This window comes from Pogona vitticeps, chromosome 4 (genome assembly GCF_051106095.1).
Source record: "Pogona vitticeps strain Pit_001003342236 chromosome 4, PviZW2.1, whole genome shotgun sequence".
NCBI lineage: Eukaryota > Metazoa > Chordata > Lepidosauria > Squamata > Agamidae > Pogona > Pogona vitticeps.
Window position 1 is genome coordinate 179,458,062 of NC_135786.1, and position 15,882 is coordinate 179,473,943.

The 15,882-nt window shown below is 42.3% G+C and overlaps 1 protein-coding gene across 3 annotated transcripts in view; it reads left to right on the forward strand.

The window, feature by feature from the left end:
* Positions 1-23: 23 nt before the first annotated feature.
* Positions 24-15,882, forward strand: part of MPPE1 (metallophosphoesterase 1) — a 27,623-nt gene continuing 11,764 nt past the window's right edge. The window contains exons 1-5 of one of the 3 annotated variants that reach the window (XM_020793528.3): positions 24-184; positions 1,730-2,114; positions 6,434-6,542; positions 9,537-9,640; positions 11,127-11,207. In XM_020793528.3, the coding sequence (XP_020649187.2) occupies positions 1,840-2,114; positions 6,434-6,542; positions 9,537-9,640; positions 11,127-11,207 (569 nt within the window). In that variant the 5' untranslated portion in view covers positions 24-184; positions 1,730-1,839. Of the gene's footprint in view, positions 185-218; positions 670-1,729; positions 2,115-6,433; positions 6,543-9,536; positions 9,641-11,126; positions 11,208-15,882 lie in introns of those variants that run through there. The other 2 variants (XM_020793529.3, XM_020793530.3) reach the window with 2 other exon arrangements.

Here is a 15,882-nt window from a genome sequence, read left to right on the forward strand (position 1 = left end):
GCCCGCCCCCGCCCCCGCCCCTTTCCCGCGCGCAGAGGCACCCCTTCCTTGCCAGCGCCTCTGCGTCGCGCCTTCCGCCCGGCTCCGTGAGCGACGAGGGACGCTCCGCAGAGCCCCGCCGGGGACCCGCAGCGCATCCCGACGGAGCGGGAGGCTCTCGGCCCTCCCCCCTCTCCCGAGGCTGGTGAGTGAATGAATGAATGAATGGCGGGCAAGGGTTCTTCCTCCCCCGGGCAGCCTCGCTGGGCTTTGTTTTGGCCGCCGTCGCTCCTCCCCGGGGAGAGGAGGAAGAGGAGGAGGAGGAGGAGCAGCGCCGGGGTCGAGTCCTCTTGGGGAGAGGGAGGGGGCGCTTTCCGCCCTCAGGAGTTTCTCCCCCGGAGGCTTTGCTTCCCCTTCTGAAAAGGCCGCCGGTTGGCGAAGCTTTCCTCGCTGCTCTTCCAAGCCGGGAGCAAGAAAGTGTCCCTTGTTGGTGCAGGATCTCACAGAGAAGATCCTTCGGGACAGCCTGTGGGGCCGCCGCCGCCGCCGCTTCAGTAGTTGAGAGTGGCTATAAATTCGGATGCCTTGGGTAGGGCTTGCAAGTAGACAAAAATCATAGGTAGCGTTAAAAAAAAAGTGATGGCAGAGCCGTGGCTTTATAAAGATCACCTTAAACACCACCGCATGCAAGTAAGGAAGGTTTTCAATCGCTAGAAGGATTTATTTTCTTTTCCAGGTTGAGTGTTATCGAAACAAAAAAAAAGAAAAGAAAAAAAGGGGGGCTGGTGAAAGGAAAGACGCTGCTGAGAATAAAACCCTTTTCCGGCAGCAACGTCTTGGTGTCCCTCTGGTTTCCTGTTGGGATGATGGGAGAGTGAAACTTCCCTCCGGAGGAAATCCTTATAAAATCCATGAACTGCACCTCTATGATGTGACCTTATAGTTGACGCTAACGAAGCGGCCAGGCTCCTATGGAATTAGAGACCATCGTGCCTTAGATATATTCAACTTTATATATACCTTATATACCTCGTTAATTTACAGGATTGTTATTAGGATTAAATCATTGTTTATTTTCACATCTTAGTGGCAGTATGTATTTAGGGGTTGTTCTGCTCAGTTTCTTGAAGTTTCTTTTAGTCCAAAGCCCTTCCCTGATATTCCTTCCCTTGCAGTATTTTGGTTAAAGATTATGAGATATGACCTGGAATCGATACCGAGTTCTTAAAACGGATGTAATTTGAACTGGAGCTTTACTGATGGGTTAGTTTATGGCTTAGTCCTTGTGCTGCCTTTGTGGCCTGTTCCAGGGAGTTCATGGCTTGAAGATTATTTTCTGGGAAGAGGAAAGGATAAGCGCCACCCCTGACTACTTTGATATATCTTAAGCATGCTAATTGTAGTCAGTGTTTGCAGAAGTTAAAAAATACTGCACTTTGGGTGGAGTAAGTAAAATTGAGAATGCTTTATCTCTGATTTATTTAGGGCAGAAAATCATACCATTATACAAACATTATAAATCTGGAGTCATTGCTGACAGACACATCCTTAAACTTGTCTGTTAAGTGAAGACGAATGCACAGCTGCACAGCGATTTGCTTCAATAACTTAAGTGTTTTTTCTTCCATGCCTTTCTGTTGTCTCAGCTCGGTATGATAGTTGTTAATAAGTTGAAATCCATAAATGAGCCATTACAGATGATTCACAGTCTGTATTCAACCATTTATATTCTTTTCTGTGTCTCCCATAGAGCTCGTCGTTGATATGGAGAGCTATTTGAAACACACATTGGACTTGATTGGCCTGAATAGCTGGATATTGGTGCCATTTATGAGGAGAAAAAACTGCACTTAGGCTGAGATGGCAATTGTGAGCTTGAGCATTGTGCACACTTTTTCTTGGAGGAAAAGAAGCACTTTTGCCCTGATACTGTTGTCTGTTATCCTTTCTGTGTTTGTGTTCTGTGAATTTTTAATTTATTACATTGTTATAATTCAGTGTCAGTGGCCACAGCTGAAAAGCCCGTCATCAACAGCAAGCAAACAGACGTCAGATTCTATTTTAAAAGCAATGTTTTTATCAGATACTCATCTGCTTGGTCAAGTCAATGGACACTGGTTGGACAAACTAAGGAGGTGAGAACAAAGTATGAGCAAAATGTTGCAACTTAATCAGTTGATGTTTACAGCCAGCCTGTTGTGTCCTGGATGCGAGGCTTGCGAACTAATTCAAGGCCTATTAGTTGGCTGAGTGTCTGGCTTCTAGTTCAGTAAATGAAATTAAACATTGTAAAAATGTTAGCTTATTTACTTTTCTGAAGATAGCCAAGGAAGTAAAAGGGTGAGCAAATATTCATTGGCAAAATCCTGTTGGCACAATTCTGCCAGTGGAAACTGGATAGGTGCACTGGACTTAATTAATTTAAATTAATGTAAAGCTTCTTATCCTCCCTTTTCAGCTTCTAAGATTCCATAGGGCCCCCTTTTGCCTTGAGGAAGCCTTTGGAAGCTTCAGAACAAGGGGGGTGGACTTTAGAAGCCAAAGATCACTGCTGGCAGTCACAATCTGAGCAGCAGTGATCTGGCAGTGATTTTTTATTTTAAAAGTCTCTCCCACCATACTCCTTAAGCAAAAGGGAGGCTCAAAAGCTGAAACCAGGGTGGTGGTGGTGGGAGAAATAGGAAGCTTTAAATTAATTAATTTTGGCGCACCTATCTGTTTTATGCACCACAAAATTATGTGATAGGATTTTGCCCATTGTTTCAGGGAATAATTGTATTTAATATTTTCTTATTTGTTTCCTATTACAATATCACATCAGAACCAAAACAGACTAAAAGCTAATTAAAAAATATTCTGAAGTACTGTAAATGAAAATATTATATAATATTGTAGTCTGCTTGTGACACGTTGGTAAATTGCAACGTTGCAACTGGAGTAGTAGGGCCATAGAATCATTGGATTTATAAAGTTGACTCACTAAATTCCCATTGATTCAGTGGGCCTGCTCTAGTTGTGACTGTTGGATTTCAGATACTCTACAATAGTGCAACATAATCTTACAATAGTAACATTGTTATAGCAGTACCTCTTTAATTTATTATTATTTTGCTTTAAAATACTGAAATTTAAAATGAAGAATGGAGAATGGCCCACTTGAAAAAAGTACTGTATATACTTGAGTATAAGCCTAATTTTTCAGCACAATTTTTTTTTGCTGAAAAGGCACCCCCCTGGCTTATACTTGAGTCAGTGTCAAAGTAACATGTTCTCCCCTGCAGTGCGGGTGTTCTCCAGATTCCCCCGCTCATCTACGGGTGCCTGCACCCTCTGTGGGTTGTCCGATGACCTGGGTTAAGTACACTACATTTCCGCTTCCAGGAGATTCCCATCGTCCTCCTTCTGCATATTCTATATACCCACCTCCTCCTTCTCCCTCCATCTTGTTACGCAACGGTAGAGCAATAGATAAGCGCATTATCTGGTATGAGTCCTCCCTCCGCAGGCAGTGAAGTGTGTCTTGCAGCTTAGAAGGGCAATATCTTCAAAAACATTTAACCTAATGATGCCTCAATTAATGTAATTGGTATCTATTTTTATTTTTGAAATTTACCAGTTGTTGCGTTTTCCACCCTTGGCTTATACTCAAGTCAATAAGTTTTCCTAGTTTTTTTGTGGTAAAATTGGGTGCCTTGGCTCATATTTGGGTTAGCTTATACTCGCATATATACGGTACATCCTGTATTTGTAGCTCAGCCTACATTGGCCCCTGCCATTGCTGTTTACATGTAAGTCATAATTCATGTTGAAGTAACAGAAAACAAAAGTGCCCACTGCTTATATATAGTAATCTTTGATCCTTGACATCAAGGGTGAAATATTATTTTATGTACATTAAAGAGCTGTTTGAAGATAAGAAAACAGCAGAATTTATTGTACAGGATGTTGATATTGGATCAGAAATGCAGAAACATGAAAGGTAACAAGCTAGACCAACAAAACAAAAGAAAAACAAACTTTTGAATTCAAATGTTATTGCTGGAATATTAAAGCCAATAGTCTGATGACTTAAGTGTTTTAGTGAATATTTTCAATTAAATCTACAGCTCCTGAAACCTGGCTTACCTTGACCTTTATTACATTAACCCACTCCTCCCCCAAAGTTTTGATTAAGGCAATGGTTTAAGTCTTTCTTAAAACTAATACATAGTAGAATTTACAAGAAGTACAAAGATAGAGCAGGAAACAAGCAACTTGGATTGAGAAGAGGGACTGGTGCCAGGAAAAAAAGTACTTTGCATGCCTGTATTTGAGGGGAGGTGCCATGATAGGAATGTGTATTGTGTATGCTTGCTTTATTGACAATGTGAAAACCTTTGACAAAGTCCAGTGTGGGAAGCTTATAATTGGTTAGTAATCAAAGTTCTTGATCCAAGAGATAATATAATTGACAACCTATATTGGGTACAAAAATTGCAGTGAAAGTTGCTGATTGTGTGAGAGAAGACTGAAATACAAAGAGCAGTAGATGAGGATCTATTCTCTCACCAGTGGGCGATACAATTGATGGTACTCATCAGTGGACACATTATCAGCCACATCCAGTACACAGACAACACAGTACCGTTAACTGATAGTTTAGTTAGTCTGGTTAGATTTCAAAAATAATGAAATAGTGATGAAAATGATTTAAAAATGAGTGTGAAGGAAATCAGATTCACAATAATCAGACAAAAACCAGCAGTCAGAGAAATGCAGTTAAAAACCCTATGTGTTGATTGATATAAGTAACTTGGGCTCATAGTTGTACGGTAGATTACCCAGAGCAGCTTCCATAGAATGAAGGCAAGGATCCTATTGAAATGTGGAGTGCAAGCACTCACATAAGGAACAGCTCATTGAGGAAACCACTTGCACGTGGTTTTTTTGCCGGTGGTCTTTTGACCAAAGAATGTAAATGCAAGAAAAAATTAAATTTGATTTCTCAGTTCTGCATATAGCCTGGAACAGTAGACTTCAGAATGGATTGCTATCAGAAAAGATATACTGGTTAAATAATAATAATAATAATAATGATAATGATAATGATAATGATAATGATAATAATAATAATAATAATAATAATAATAATAATAATAATAATAATAATAATAATAATAATAATAATAATAATAATAATAATAATAATAAAAACCACACAGAATTATTAGAAGCAACAATTAAGGGTAGAATAAGTGATGCAGCAAGATGTGGCAGAGCATCATGCAATCTAGTGACTGCCCATTACAGTTTTCAGCTTTAGACTGTTACGTGTCCCTTATCACAACAGTATTGTCACATCAGAGGCCATCTGCTTTGTGTGCTGCAACAACTCTGATTTAGTAGTTTGCAGCATGCACCATTGTGACATTTTGAAGACGTATAACCTGTCAGAATGATAAAGTCTTGGCTTCTTAAGCAACACTCTCAAAACTACTACACCCAGGACTACTCTCAAAGCTTTGTAATGTTTGATTATATATTGCCAGTCCTAACACTGATTGACTGAAATCCAATAGTAAGTCACAACTAGTATAACCCATTGAATCAATGACCCAATGAATTTGGTGACTCAGCTACTCTGAAAGTTCTACTGATTCAGTGGGCCTGCTCTGGTTGCAATTTACTATTGGGTTTCAGCCAATGTTTGTGGAGTTTTCTTTTCCCGCTTTTGAGCGACTTGGTTTGTGCTGCTATCTTCTATGGATCAAGAGCAGAACAGGGTTCAGACTTTGGATACAGTGGGGTCTTGACTTACGAATGGCTCGACATACGAACGTTTCGACTTACAAACCGCTCTCATAGGAATATATGGACTCGACTTACGAACTTAGATTCGAGTTACGAACTCTTTTTTTCCTTTTTTAAAAATCTAAGTCATCTTAGGTTAAAAGAAAAAAAGAAAAAATATCCCCCTCTAGTGGCAGAAGGCGGAATAGCAGCTTCCCATTAGTTTCTATGGACGGAAAAGAACAGATACGGATTAAATGGTTTTCAATGCATTCCTATGGGAAATGCAGATTCGACTTAAGAACTTTTCGACCTGAGAACTGCCTTCCAATACGGATTAAGTTCGTAAGTCGAGACCCCACTGTATATCTACAGTGACAAAAGCCTCAAAATCAAATCCATTTTGTACTCTGAGCTATAACGTTGAGGAAGCATCTATATTCCGGAGTGCCTTTGGCAAGGAATTTCTCCACAGTTCTCTTGACAGTTTTTATGTGGGCCAGTTTCAATTACTTGGATTCCTGACTGTTTGGCTATATGATATCTGCTCCAGATTTTTTTAAAAAAATAGTACTTCCAGACAGTGACAAAGAAGGAACCAGTTCTTTATGTATCTGCCTCTCTCCCCCCCCTCACCCAGCATGTTATAATAGTAATATTTTGGGGTTTTTTTACTATGTTTTAGAGAATGGCAAATGGAGAGAGCCTTCCAAACTGCCCTTTGGCTTCTGCAACCAGAAATAGTTTTTATACTTGGTGATGCCTTTGATGAAGGAAAGTGGAGCTCTTCCGAGGTTAGTGCTGTGTAGATTGGTAAAGCGTTTGTAAAGCAAAAGAGGGTTGTATTGATTTATGGTATTGCATGAAAAGTAAGCCTAGGGAATGAGTAACTATTTCTAAAGCTTGATTTGATAGCTGCCCTTACTAATCAGTATTCTAATCTGTGGCCCTGCTAATTGGAGCAAGGATAGAGAGACCTGATCTTTATGGAGCCTTCTTTGTTTTTTCCCCTGGCACTCAAAGATCCACTAATCAGTGACAAAATACATGCAGTGGTGCCCCGCATAGCGATCGCTCCATTTAGTGATGAGATCGCTTTGTGATACATTTGCGATGTTCCCTATGGGGGAATTTTCCTTTGCGATCCTCGGTTGCCTACTTCGGGAACCGAGGATCGCAAAGCGGCAATTTTTAAACAGCTGATCGGCGGTTTAAAAATGGCCGATGGGTAAAGAGAATGGCCGCCTGCTGTGTTTAGGGACGGATTCCTCGCTTAAGAGGCAGCGAAAATGGCCGTGCTATGGAGGATCTTCGCTGAACTGTGAATTTTAAGCCCATAGGAACACATTGAAGGGGTTTCAATGCGTTTCTATGGGCTTTTTAATATCGCATAGCAATGTTTTCGTTCTGCAGCAATTTTTGCGGAACGAATTAACGTCGCAATGCAAGGCACCACTGTATATTGAAAACTGAAGAATCCTGAGGCCAGAATATTTATATGAGAACTATAATTAAATGGAGTTCACAGTCCTTTTGCCTAACTCCATTCTTATTATTTTCTTTTTTTAAAAAGTATTCTTGATTGCAGCAGTATAACTTATGGTGGAAGAGAATAATTTTGATGTTGCTTCTGTGAAAAAACTGGGCATCAGAAATTCTTGTCTACTGCATACACCAGTGGATCGTAATCTACTTTTTCGCCACCCTGGAGCGAAGGAATGGAGATCTCTAAAATGTTGGAGCAAACTTACCTTAATTATTAGCATTTTAGATACTAAAATTAATCTCAAATTTGATTTAGATCAAATGGTGTCATTTTTATATATGGATTTGGCAAGTAAACTCATAATTGCTATATTTACAGGTACTGTGATTTTAGTAGCAGAAGTTATTACACTGGAGATACTCACTGTGCTGCCCCCAATTTCTAGAGCTCGGTTTAAGATGGTGCAAGTTGTGTATCAGCCAATTAGTTGGTCCTGTGCGGCACATATGTTAGACACCAAGAGTTCTCATCTATAAATAAAAGAAACACTGATAGATGTTCAACACTGAAGAATACACTGATAGATGTGTTGTGAAAAGGACTCTGATTTTTTTTTCTTTCAGTTGCCATTGGAAAAATTAGTGATTTGGTGGTTGGTAGATAGTTCTTTTTAAAATCTAAAATTAGAGTTCTGCTCCAGCCCATTCTTTAGAAAACTGAACTGGGATACATAGGTAAAGGTTCCCCTTGACATTTAGTCCAGTCTAGGACGCAGTGCTCATCCCCGTTTCCAAGCGGTAGAGCCAGCGTTTGTCTGAAGACAGTTTCTGTGGTCATGTGGCCAGCGCAACTAGACACGGAACGCCATTACCTTCCCACCATGGTGGTATCTATTTATCTACTTGCATTTACATGGTTTCAAACTGCTAGGTTGGCAGGAGCTGGGACAAGTGACGGGAGCTCATTTCCGTCGCATGGATTCGATCTTAGGACGGCTGGTCTTCTGACCTTGCAGCACAGAGGCTTCTGTGGTTTAACCCGCAGCACCACCACGTCCCTCTACATAGATTAAAACAATCTGGAGATCTGTGCCAGTCACTATTGATTCAGCGTGCACAAATAAGTGAAAATGCTGTTGTGTTGACATGTCTAAATGGTTGTCAGTCAAAAGGGGCATGAGCTGCCAGTTTGGCAATTTGTGCTGGTTTGTCCTTCAGACAAACAGGTGTTCATTGGTTTTCAGCCCTGCCTTCTCTGGTGAGCACCCACTCAGAGGCAGTGCCCAGAGGAGGTGGGGCAGAGAAGCTAGAGTGCTCCCTCTTGGGTGGGCACCTGCCAGAGGCTGGGGACCACGAAAGACTTAGTCATCCAAAGGATGAACTGGCATGAACCACTGAACCAGTGGTTCATGCCCATCTCTACTTGTGAGATTCAATATTTTGTTAGTACAGTAGTAGTATCGGATTAGTCTACAGTCCAAAGAAGGAAATAATGACTTAATCCAACCCCTTGTGTTAATGAAGAATGCTGGATCAAAAATATTGGGATACTGAGTTTCATAATGGAAATTCAAGGGAATTTCCAGTATTTGCATTACTGTGTATGTGTATTGCATGTACTTTCTGTCCTCTGAAGGAGGGCTAGGGAACGTGTTGCTTCATAGTAGAGATGGGGGTATTCGCATATGAGTACAAATACCCCCGCACAGCTGTAGTTAATAAGTGTCTGGCCCTGTGACTGGGCCATCCACTTATGTGTCCACTGCTGGCGCCAGCCCTGCTCTTCTTTCCAATCGCTCTGGAGCACCCGATCAGCTAGCCACTCGTCAACCTTGCAGGGAGAGTAATCTCCCTTCCTCCTGCCAGGAGCAGCTGGTCAACCGGGCGCTCCGGAGTGATTGGAAGAGCAGGGCTGGCCACAGTGGTGGACGTGAGTGCCCAGCTGTGGGGGGGTATTTGTATACGAATACCCCCATCTCTACTTCACTGCCATTCAGTTCCTATGAATGCCTGTCAGTGTGGCAAATGATATAATAAGCGTTGTAGCTCGACAGCTTCTGGAGGCCCACAGATTACCCAATCTCATTCTAAAGCCTCTGTGTGAATTTAATTGCAGTAAGGATATTGTAGGTGTTCTTAACAATGTTCTTAACTAGTTTGTACTAATGATTGCTGTCATATTACTTTCAATAACAGTTACAAATGGAGTAGCAACATGAAGCAATCTGTACTCAGTAACAAAATTTTATAGCCATTTAAATTGTATTACACGCTTTTAAAAACCTTTACCCATTTTCCTGCAGGCCTGGTCAGATGACGTAAGACGCTTTCAGAAAATGTTCAGGCATTCAGCGGACACCGAGCTGATCGTTATAGTTGGCAATCATGACATAGGCTTTCATTATGAGTGAGTATTTTTAAATTTTATTTTTTACTGAGAGGATTCAGTGCCAAGGCTAGAATGGCCATCGCAAACCCTGTGTTAAAATATAATGAGTGATGCTGCTCCAACAACGCAAAACCACCCAAACTGCTTGTCCTGTTTTCTCTACTTTTTTTCCCCTGCTCCCAGCACATGTAGAGGGCCCGTGGAGGCTTGTCTAAGCTTCTGAGCTAACATGCTTCAGCCAGTTGGAAGAAACCATGTACTGTTCTGCCCTGGTGAAGTGCTTAAAGGCAAGTCTCTGTATGTAGCGATTGTGGATTACAACTGTGTTCAAGTTATTTTACTGTTGAAGAGTTTTGAGGCAAAACTGCTTTCGTTGTTGTTATGTGCTATCGAGTTGCATCTGACTCATGAATGAGCGCTCTCCCATAATGTATTTTCCTCAGCTGTCCTGCTCAGCTCTTGCAGACTTAAGCCTATGGTCTTGAGAGTCAGTCCATCTCATATGTGGTCTTCCTCTTTTCCTGCTGCCTTCTACATTTCCCAGCATTATTGTCTTTTCCAGAGGATCCTGTCCTCTCATGATGTGGCCAAAGTTGAACAGCCTCAGTTTCAACATTTTTGCTTCCAGAGATAGTTCAGGCTCAATTTGTACCTTAAAACTGTCTTGTTATATTTTTTCACAGGGCTTGTTCTGTCTCCTTTTTGTGCAGTCCTAACCAGTTAAGAACTGTATTATGAATGTAATGTCACAGAGTCTTACAGCTAACCAGATCTGATTACCTAGTGACTTCACTTGACTCCTGCTCATTTCCATAGAGGGTCCAATCAAAAGTGCATTTGGAGACATGTTCTCTTATTTGCTGTGCTGCAGCAGCCTGTTTGCTACAGTATGATAAAAGAAGAGAGCATCAGACTTTTAATTGAGGCCTCATCTATCTCCCATTCCTGAAAAAGTATCTTAAAATGTGTTGTGGTGGTGAGCAAATTAGGAAGAAAATAACTTTTTGAGGGTTCTGGATTGGTTTGCACGAGGGCTTCACATTGTGAAAATACCCCAGTATTCTGCTTTTTATGATACGATAAAGCTTTTACATAGAGCAGGCACAAACAAAGCAAAGAGGTGTTTGCTGGCAAGCATGGTGAAATAAATAAATAGGTCCTCTTCCTCATTTTGCTTTACAACAACAGTGTGACTTAGGTTGGGCTAAGAAAGAGTGACTATCCTGAAGTCACCTGGTGAGATTCTTGATCAAGTGGAGAGTTGAAGGTGGGTGTCTCAGGTCTCTGACGAACATTCTTCACCACCATAGCACGTTGCACACTGAACCCTACTCTAGAGGATGCTGTATATCCTATATGCTGTGCTGCCATGAAGTGGGATGATTTTGTTTTAAACTGTTGTTTGAACATAGACCACTAGATTAGTTATTGGTTCAGTCACCACTGAAAGGTATGTATAATCAATTCTAAATTAAGTGTGCTAATTAATTATTATTGCTCATAGAATGACTGCATTCAAACTGGGACGTTTTTTGAAAGTTTTCAATTTCACTTCAGAAAAACTGATAACTCGGAAAGGAATAAAGTAAGTACAGCTTTTTTTAGTTTATTGGCATCTTGTAACATCTATTAGTACTATGTATCTTGGTATATACAAATGGCAGTTACTTTCACTATGGTTGAATTTTTTCTTGTAATCATGCACCATCAATTTGTTTCCATCTTTTGGAGACCCTATGAGTGAATAACCTCCAGAAGATCTAATATTAGTGGTCCTGCTTGGCTCTTGTGAACTCAGTGTTGTGAGGTACTTTATTGGACAATCCAATGTTAGATCTTCCTCTTTTTCCGTTGACTATCACTTCTTCTTTGTGGTCTTTGTGAATGCACACAATTCGGTTGTTCTGCGCCTGCGCAGGACCTCTCGGAAGTTTCTAGAGCTTAAGATAATTGATTAGTGGGACATTTCCCCGTGGAGCGCATGTTCCGCCCACTTAAAATCCCCTCAGTTCCTTTTAGCCGCCGCTTCGGTTGGACCTATTTTGGAATGTTAGAGCGATTGTATTTTGTGATATCATTCCTTTATTTTTCTTCTTCAATCATCTCTTTTGTTGGATGTTTCCCCTGTATATTCTACGTTCTCCCCTTTTAGATTATCCAAATCTTTTTTTCTTCTTCCCATGATTTTATCTCCCTGCCGCCTCCCCCAACTACCTCTCCCTTCCCCCTTTTCCTACCCTCCAGGGCCTTTCAAGTGGTTTGTGCTCTGTACGAATAAGATCCCGCTCACTGATGGTCATGACTGTTGCCTCTTTTGCCTCGGAGAGCAACATCAAACACATTCTTGCCCCGAGTGTAAAAAACTTACTAAACCCGCTCTTAAACAGTGACTACAAAAACTTTGTACCTCTGGGAAAATTTTCTTAATCCAAATCCCATGGATCCAGTGATATCTCCACATCCGGAACATCGAGAATCCCCTCGGCTGGTTTCAAGCCCTACAACTCCTTCCCCTCGTCAGAAGGACCATTTGAAGTTGGCTTTGAAATCGAGCTCGGTGTCCCTAGCAAAAACTCCAACCTGTCCTGATGACTCTTCTAAGAAAAGATAAAGCTAAGCCTAAAACAACCAAGAAACCTTTGAAATCAACTGATATAGACCCACCCCAATCGGTACTCCCATCTCCGATCCTTGAACAGTCATCTAGAGATGCCTCTATCTCTGATAGAGATGACCCTAATTTGACACTGGCTCAGGATGCAGCCTCAGTTGTTAACCTCTCGTCGAGCACTGGCCTGTCTCCGGCTGATGTTTATTCCAGCCTGGCCTTGGCCCATTCAAGCCCTAGATCACCAGGGCGGGCAGTACCTATTCAGGTCTCTGATTGGAATTGTCTCATCACTCTCCCTGCAAACACCCGCAAAAGAGATGACATCTCTCGTCTGTGCACCATGGTGTTCCGCATAGGGAATTCTACTACTATCCCGAGCCAGCTCGCTACTCAGCCAGAGATTATTATGGGGATCCATACCATCGTTACGATCCCTACTATCATGAGGATCCGACTGAACATGTCTATTATGATGAGCCCAAGAGAGTGAGATATGTTTGTCCACCTCGATGTTCACCCTTCGTATCACCCTCACCACCTCGACCTTGACATCGTTCTCCTTCTGCATATCTGACATCAACCCACCATATGTTGATCCCTACTAAATCAGCTCTCAAACAAACTCTCCCTCCCCCATTTTCTCCAACTCAGTCTAAATGGACCACTTTTCCAGACCATCCCGTACGCCTCTCCATGTCACTGCTACTTACAAAGGACCCCCCCTCCTCCTGACATTGAACAGTCTCCCATACCACACCGGCCTCCAAGTCAACACCCGCCGCCACCATTACAGACGTCAGCATCGGCAGTTAGACCTACACATCGATCACCATCTTCTGAATCCTCTCTGTCTGTTCAAGATTCCTCTTCTGACGCTTCTCAAGAATCACCCTTGAACTTGCCTATCCCCTCTTCTGACGTGGCTGAAACCCACCCGCCTTCTCCATCAGAGGATTTCACATCCTACTCCCAGCTTGTCATGTGAATGGCAAAATCCCTGGAACTAGATGTTGAAGAACCACCGCCTCAGAAAAAGGACTTGGTCTTTGATGATCTAAATCAAGACAAGACACCCCCTCTTAGCCTCTCATTCATTCCTGCAATGCTCAGGTTGGTTAAAGAATCATGGGATAAGCTCCATTATTGCAAATTTCGAGATGCGTCGAGAATCATTATAACACCCATGGTCATAAAGCTTTTCTCTTTAAATATCCCGCACTCAACTCAATCATAGTAGAATCTAATCAATCAAGAGCATGAAAAAAAACTTTGGTAGCCTTTCTCGGGCTCATGGCTTCCACGACCACCGTTATCCAACATGCTTGGCTGAAAATGAGGTCCCTCCAGTCATGGTATCTGTCACTCTTCGATCCCATGACAGACTTCCTGTCCAAACTTCTCGTAGTAACTTATGAGCTTGCCCATTAGCTCACCTGGTGGATGTTTCTTCCACATCTACTTGTCAGAAGACCTTTTCTACCACTTCAGCTCACAATACAAAGTCATCACCGATGGCAGCCCGTTGGGCTGGGGGTCACATTGTCAACATCACAGAATCCATGGTCTCTGGACAAGACAAGAACAGTTATTATTCATAAACCACCTTGAACCTTTAACAATCATCATGGCTTTTCGCGCCTTTTTACCAATCATCGCAGGGCAAGCTGTAAAACTAGCTACAGACAATACAGCCCTTTATTATGTGAACAAACAGGGAGGCACACACTCCCTCTCATTACGATACCTGGTTGTCAAGCTTTGGGAGTGGTGTTACCTACACCACATTTTCCCAGTAGCAGTACACATCTCCACAGACGACAGTCTACTCGCAGACCATCTCAGTCACCTCAGCACACGAACACATGAGTGGTCATTGGACGACAACATTTTCAATCTCTGCCACTGGTGGGGTGTCCCGTCCATCAATGTCTTTGCTTCCAAGACCAACGCCAAGTGTCACTGATATTGCTCCTGTGCCAGTACCAGCAAGAACTCACTCAGAGATGCTTTTATGATAGATTGGAACGATGAGTTCCTCTACCTCTTCCCTCCGATACCACTCATTCAATGCACCATCCTTTGGCTTTGTCAGTTTCGCTCAAATGCCATACCTCTCACCCTGTGGTGGCCACAACAACCATGGTTCACCCACCTGAGGTCAATGTCGACAGACATCTTCCGTTTCCTCTCAATACCCAATCTTCTCACCCAGGACAATGGGAAAGTTTACCATCCAGACATAGACTCTCTGATTCTGACAGCGTGGAGAATACTCCCGCCATAAGAGACATACTTGATCGAGCTTGAAAACCTTCGACCCAACTTCTATATCAGAATAAATGGAAGGTTTTTCCTATCCTTTGCCAGCTCGCACAACTTACCTGCAATCCCTGTTTCTTTGAGGACTGTATTTACCTTTGTCCTTCATCTCTTTCATCTCGGACTATCTCATTCTACCCTGAAGGTTTATATATCTGCTATTGTGGCGCACCAGCCACTTCATTCTGATTCCACTAAACTTTTTTCCAACCAAACTTTGAAAAAATCCTCAAGGGACTCCAAAATATTCACCCAGCACGTCAACATCATCTTCCACAGTGGACCTTGCAACTTGTCCTCAATGCACTTACTCAACTGCCTTTTGAACCAATGGGTACTGCCAATTTTAAATTACTTTCACTGAAGACATTGTTCCTCATAGCAATAACATCTGCTAAACGCGCTAGCGAACTTGCTGCCCTCAGATCCGACCCACCTTTCCTCCAGTTTCACCCTCTATCTTGATGTATCGTTTTTACCTAAAGTTGTCTCTGAATTTCATCTTAATCAAACATTGATATTACCTACTCTGTTCCCTTCTCTTACACCACTTGAGCGCATGCTCCACATGCTTGACGTAAGATGCTCTCTGGTCTTCTACATTGATAGGACGAAATCATTTTAAAAATCACCACAACTTTTTCTGTGTTTCCATGGCCCTCATAAAGGTGCTCCAGCCTATCTCTCGATGGATTATTCAAATTATCTCACTGGCATATGAATTGACGGGCAAAACGCTGCCTGAACATCTGAAAGCCCACTCTACTAGAGTGCTGTCCACCTCTTCTGCACTTCACCGTGGAGTTCAGCTTCCTTACATCTGCCGTGCAGCTACATGATCTAATCCATCCACCTTTGTGAGACATTAGCGTCTTGATATTCGGGCGAAAAATGATGCTGCTTTTGGCAGAGCTGTTTTGACTTCGCTTCTACTGTGACGTCCCACTATTCGGTAAGTGAGCTTGCCAGTCACCCAATTGTGTGCATTCACAGAAACCGCAAAGAAGAAAGAGAAGTTACCTACCTGTAACCATGGTTCTTCTAGTGGTCATCTATGAATCCACCAATGCCACCCATCCTCCCCTCTGTCCGTCACATTGTTTTTTTAAATAGATCTTTGAGAGCGGCGGACTCTTTCAGGAACTGAGGAGACTTTGGGTGGGCGGAGCATGCGCTTCCCGGGGGAACATCCCACTAATCAATTATCTTTAAGCTCTAGAAACTTCTGAGAGGTCCTGCCCAGGCACAGAACGACACAATTGTGTGCATTCACAGAGGACCACTGAAGAACCATGGTTATAGGGAGGAAACCTCTCTTTTTTCCTGCATT